This window comes from Capsicum annuum, chromosome 11 (assembly GCF_002878395.1).
Source record: "Capsicum annuum cultivar UCD-10X-F1 chromosome 11, UCD10Xv1.1, whole genome shotgun sequence".
Lineage (NCBI taxonomy): Eukaryota > Viridiplantae > Streptophyta > Magnoliopsida > Solanales > Solanaceae > Capsicum > Capsicum annuum.
The window spans coordinates 1,843,269-1,848,990 of NC_061121.1; the positions used below are offsets into that span (position 1 = coordinate 1,843,269).

The 5,722-nt window shown below is 36.4% G+C and overlaps 1 protein-coding gene across 1 annotated transcript; it reads right to left on the minus strand.

Annotated features, from left to right (window-relative positions):
• Window positions 1-1,106: 1,106 nt before the first annotated feature.
• Window positions 1,107-4,295, minus strand: LOC107856743 (receptor protein kinase-like protein ZAR1). The gene is made up of 2 exons (XM_016701733.2): window positions 2,143-4,295; window positions 1,107-2,038 (listed from the first exon to the last, which is right to left on the minus strand). Exons 1-2 carry the CDS (start codon window positions 3,611-3,613, stop codon window positions 1,368-1,370), a joined length of 2,142 nt encoding a protein of 713 aa, XP_016557219.2. The 5' UTR covers window positions 3,614-4,295; the 3' UTR covers window positions 1,107-1,367.
• Window positions 4,296-5,722: the final 1,427 nt, after the last annotated feature.

The window sequence follows — 5,722 nt, forward strand, 5'->3', positions numbered from 1 at the left end:
TTGAACTTTTATGGATGGTTATCTATAGTTATTCTTAAAATAATCTGATGGTGCAAATATTATTTATATCGACAATATATGGTAGATGTATGCATCAAATTAATAAGCTCACTAAGGGCCGGCCATATGTATCACGAAAAAGAGTTGTATCTTGTCATCTTAATATAGAAGTTATTATAAGAAAGGGAGTTGTGGCGTAACGTTAAAGTTGACATCATGTGCTTAGGAGTTACGTTTCAAACTAGAAAAAGACACAGTTACAAAAATACAAGGTAAAGTAAGATTCAATATGCTGATCCGCCCCTTCGTTGAACCCCATGCATAACGAAGAGCTTAGTGCATCAAGATTGTCCTTGATAATTTAAAACAGTTTACTATTAAGGTCACCTACAAGCAAATTTTCTTATAACGTGAAATTTGTAATCTTGAAAATAAAACAGGTTATCTACTACGATAAAAAAAGCCCAAGTGACTTGATGGTGTAAAAAATTCATAAACTAACAGTGTACCATCTACTTACAGCTGTTCAAAATTACCATAGGCAAACAAACTATGTAACTGTTGTTTCAAGTAAAAAACAAATAAAAATCATGCAGTTGTCACAAGATGAATTTATAATTAGAACTAGAAGTTAAAAGAATTTCACTTACTGACAAAGAATAGTACCAAGACTTGCAGAGACTCAACAGACATATGGTTATTGCTTACAACCATTTTATTTATTCTTTTGACAATCAATGTTATTTACATACTCATTTGACAAGCAAAGATGAATTGTAGTAGCTCGGTGGACTAGAGCTCCCGCTATACGCAGGAGCCGAACCACAAGGATCTAGCGTACGCAACCTTATCGTGCATTTCTGCAAGAGATGGTACCTCCTGGTCGCATGACAGTAACAAGAGCCCAAGAAGGGCCGAACCACGAGGATCTAGTGTACGCAACCTTATCCTCCTGATCACATGGCAATAACAAGAGCCCAGGAAGAGCCGAACCACAAGGATCTAGTGTACGCAACCTTATCCTGCATTTCTGCGAGAGATTGTACCTCCTGGTCGCATGGCAGTAACTTTACTAGTTATGCCGAGACTATCCTTCGGAAGGGGTATTAATAAAGACAGAACAGTAATTTATGTTCTTGATCAATACAAGGAACAATAAGTAGACAACAAAAAAGGCTGCAATTAGAGCAAGAAGCCAATATTCTTGAACATTAACAAACAAGAAACAAATGGAGATTACTACTGCTAGTCAATAAATATTTCTGCAGAGTCTCGTCGCGCCAATCAGTGAACGTTTTCCATAGTTATCGATTAGATGCTGCAATCCCTCTGCAATGTGAATGTGACACGGGGCATTGTTCGATAGTTCATTCAGAGGAAGCTGGCAGTCTTTCTAATGCATCAGATATGTGTCTCATTGCAGGTCTCCTCTCCGGGCTGCTGTGGACACACGCCATTGCAATCTTCAAAACCGCGATCATTTCCTCTTCTTTATCAGCTTCTTGAGCTAAATACGGGTCCAATACATCCGAAAGTGGTTTCTTCTCTTCAATGCACCAGTGAATCCAGTTCACTAGATCCATTTCAGTAGAGCCTACTTGGATAATCGGGGTTCTTCCCGTTATCATTTCCAGCAAGATCACTCCATATGAGTAAACATCCCATTTCTGTGATGGTTTAACCACTTTCAACGCCTCGGGGGCTTGGTAGCAAGAACCAGAAGTTGTAGTTGACGTAACTGTGCCCGACTCCGATGGTGCACTGCCTTGCTTACTTTGTTGTGGTTTCTCAGTGGTCATGTGGTTGGATTGCAGTGCCGGGTATGCTCCAGCTATATTAGCAAGACGTCCAAGTCCAAAGTCGGAGATTTTGGGTTCCATGTCGTGCCCAAGTAATATATTCGATGGCTTTAGATCACCATGAACATATTTCTTGGGACTATACTCGTGTAAATAAACCAGCCCTTTTGCAGTTCCCTTCATTATTTTCAGTCGAATGGACCACGGAAGAGGTGTAAACGATACCATACCAGGTTTTCCTAAGGGTTGATACAAACGAAAAAGACTAGTTAACAAACTAATAATCGCGAAATTAAAGAAAAAACGATAAACAAGAAAGCAACGGTCGAAGTTTGAAGCTTACCATGAATTGCAGTGGCAAGGTTTCCATTTGGAATGAAGTCATATATCAGTAGCTTCTCATCGACAGACCAATAATAGGCACGAAGAGTCACGATATTTTGATGTCTCAGTTTTCCAATTGCTTCGACCTCTGTCTGAAATTCCTTAAATCTTTGGGAACCACCCTCGCCTAGTCTCCTCACGGCCAAGTTAAGCCCGTCTTCAAGCACAACTTTGTACACGATGCCGATACCACTTTTACCAAGGACAAAAGCAGATGCCTTGAGAAGTTCATCGAGATCAAAAGCCACTTGACTATCAAGTGCCACTAGATCATATTGTTCAACATTTTCCGATAACGTCTCAGACTCATCCTTCCTAAAACATAAACACTCTTTCCTTCCTTTCCCTCCCCCCTTCCGAAAACCAAAGCCGGACTCATCCTTTTTCCTACCACAGGCACAGATTCTCGAATAACAATATGAGAATAACAACCCAATAACGCAAATTCCAACCACATCCCCCACGATTATCGCAATTACAGCACCTCTACTCAGACCTCTAGCATTCCCATCTCCTCCACCACCATCTAAGGGAGGTAAGTTATTAGGTAAGAAAGGTTCCAATGACGGTGAACTCGCCTCGGAGGAACACGGATTTTTCAACGGAGGTCCACAAAGCCCAAGATTTCCAATAAAAGCAGTAGGTCCTCTATTAATCAAAGCACCATTTTGTGGAATTGGACCACTCAAATTGTTATAAGTTAAATCGATATACACCTTCTCTGGTAGATTACCAAGACTAGGCGGAATCGAACCATTAAACAAATTATGACTCAAATCAACAGTTCCTTGCAAATTCGACAAATTTCCCAAATCACTTGGTATAGGACCATCAAATTTGTTGAATGCAAGATCAAGTTTCTCCAGCGCGGACAAGTTTCCCCCTAACCCCTCGGGCAACAAACCAGTAAAATTATTCTGACTCAAATCAAGAAACTTCAACCTCTTACAATTCAACAATGTTATAGGCACAGACCCATTCAAGAAATTTTGCGATAAATCCAAAGTTTGAAGGTAACTTAACTTTCCAACCTCGAAAGGGACAACCCCAGAAAAGGAATTTCCATAAAGAACCAAACTTTGTAAACCTTGAACTTCGAAAAGCTCGACAGGTAAACTACCAGAAAACAAATTACTCCTCAAATTAACATGCCTAAGCTCAGTTAAAGATCCAAGACTAGCAGAAAGAAACCCAGTGAGTTTCTTTTTCGGTATACTAACAGATACAACTTTTAAGTCTTTACATGTAACACCATTCCAAGAACATGGGGTTTCATCAGAATAATTCCAATTTCTCAATGACCCTTCAGGGTCTTGTCCAATACCCTTTTTGAATGACCAAAGAGCTATCCCTTCGTCATTCAAAGAACTCACTAAAACACAATAACTACATAGAATCAAGAACATACACAAACACAAAAAAGATTGCATCTTTACAAACAAAAGACAAAGAAAATGCAAAAACACAAAATGGGTGTCTCAAAGACTTAAACTTTGTACACCAACAAACCAAGAAAACCCAAAAAACACAAAAGGATGTCTCAAAGGCTTAATGTACACCAAAAAAACCAAGAAATCTAGTAATTGAGCTTAGCACAAAATACACAAACACAAAAAAAGACTCAATTTTTACAAACAAAAAAACAAGAAACTCCCAAAAATGAAAAAGGGTGGCTATATTGTAAACCAAAAAACCAAGAAAGCTAGTAAATTGAGCTCAACACAAGAAACACAAAAAAGATTGCATTATTACAAACAAAAATCCAAGAAACTCCAAAAAAAATGAAGAAGGGTGTCTATATTATACACCAAAAAACCAAGAAAGCTAGTAATTGAGCTCAACACAAACTACACAAACGCAAAAAAGATTGCATTATTACAAACAAAAAAACAAGAAAAGGCAAAAAAAAACTCAAAAAAAGGGAGTCTCAAAGACTTTACCAGAAAACCAAGAAAGCTAAGTAATGGAGCTTAAGAGAAAGTGAGAGTGTGAAAGGTTAGACTTTTGAGAGTGAGAACAGTGGAAAAAAAGTGAAAGGAATGCTGTCTACTGTGTGTCTGTGTGTGTATATTGAAGAATGGTAAAGTTGATTTCAGCTAACCAAAAGAAAGACGTTGGGAAAATAGATTAATATATATTTGATGCAACTTTGGGAAAAGGATGGGGAGCCTAACCAACTGATAAAAGTTGTTATCACGTGATTAAAATTTTATATATTTAAATTATAAAAGTTAATTTTTTATAAAAATATAAATTATGATTATGTATAATAAATTTTTATGATTCAGGTCATTTTCAAACTCCATGCGTATAGTTCAGGGGTAGGGGCGGAGCCACCTGCCATTCATATTCGAATCTCTTTCAACAAAAAATTATAATTATTATTTTTTATAAAAAATACACTATTTTCATTCTAAACTATATACGAAATTATTGAGACACACCCAAATTTTAGGAGGGTACTATTATCTCATGGATTAATTAAGATCGTATTTTTGGCAATCTTAATGCCTACGTGGACCTTCAGTGTGTTGATTCACATAGGTACTAAGGTTATCAAAAATACAATTTTAATTAGTCCGTAATAGGACTCTCCTTAAGTTTGGGTGTGTCTCAGTAATTTCGTTTATAGTTCAGGGTGGAAAAAATGCATTTACTCTTAATTTTATATGGTTAAAAATATTTTTTTATGTATATATAGTAGTTGTTGAACTCCTTCGTCTAGTTCATATATTTACTTTTGAACTCCGTCAATGAAAATTTTGACTCTGTCATTGTTCGAGGGCTGGGAAGAAAAGTTTTAACGTAACTGTCAAGTTGTTGGTATGCGACTAAAAAAAATCATGAATTTAAACTGTGGAAATAACCTCTTGCAGAATGCATGATAAGATTGTGTATAATACGTATTTGTGATCAGATTTTTTTTCCAACTGCGTGTATATACCTTGAGGAAAAGAAAAAAAAATTGACGTAACTGTTAAAGCTATTGCATGTATGTGATCGGAGAGTCGCTATTCAAGCTGGAAAACCATTTTTTTTTATAAAAATGTAAAATAAAATTGCGTATAATAAGATCTTGTAATTCAATTTTCTCTAAATTCTACGCGTAGTGAGAACTTAATATATTGCGATTACAAAAGAATGTAAATTATTTTCTATTTATCCATTCTATCAAATAAATTGAACAATTATCACCATTTAACTAATTTTTCTTTTTCTTTTTAATCAGTTTCGCTACAGCACTTACTCTTCTAGCTAACTATCCACGACTCTATTGATAAGAGCTCTTGAGAGTCATCGACTTGTTATTTCAGGAGCTCTTTCACCATTAGCGTTATGATCAGGCAGAAAATAAGCAAATCACAAGCAAAAGGAAAAATAAGAACACATAGATTTACGTGAAAATCCTTGCGGGAAAAAACCACGGACAAAAATAGAGGAGGTTTCACTATAATGAAGAGAGAGTACAATGTTGGAGACGATAGTCTCAATTTCATGTATTTCTGAATAATCTGAAACAACCCACTAAATCGCACTTA

Excerpts from the sequence above, each read along its gene's own strand:
- LOC107856743 (XM_016701733.2), bottom strand. The coding sequence starts at position 3,613 with ATGCAATCTTTTTTGTGTTTGTGTATGTTCTTGATTCTATGTAGTTAT. Across the intron at positions 2,039-2,142 it reads CCTTGCCACTGCAATTCATG|GAAAACCTGGTATGGTATCG; the intron begins GTAAGCTTCAAA and ends ATCAACCCTTAG.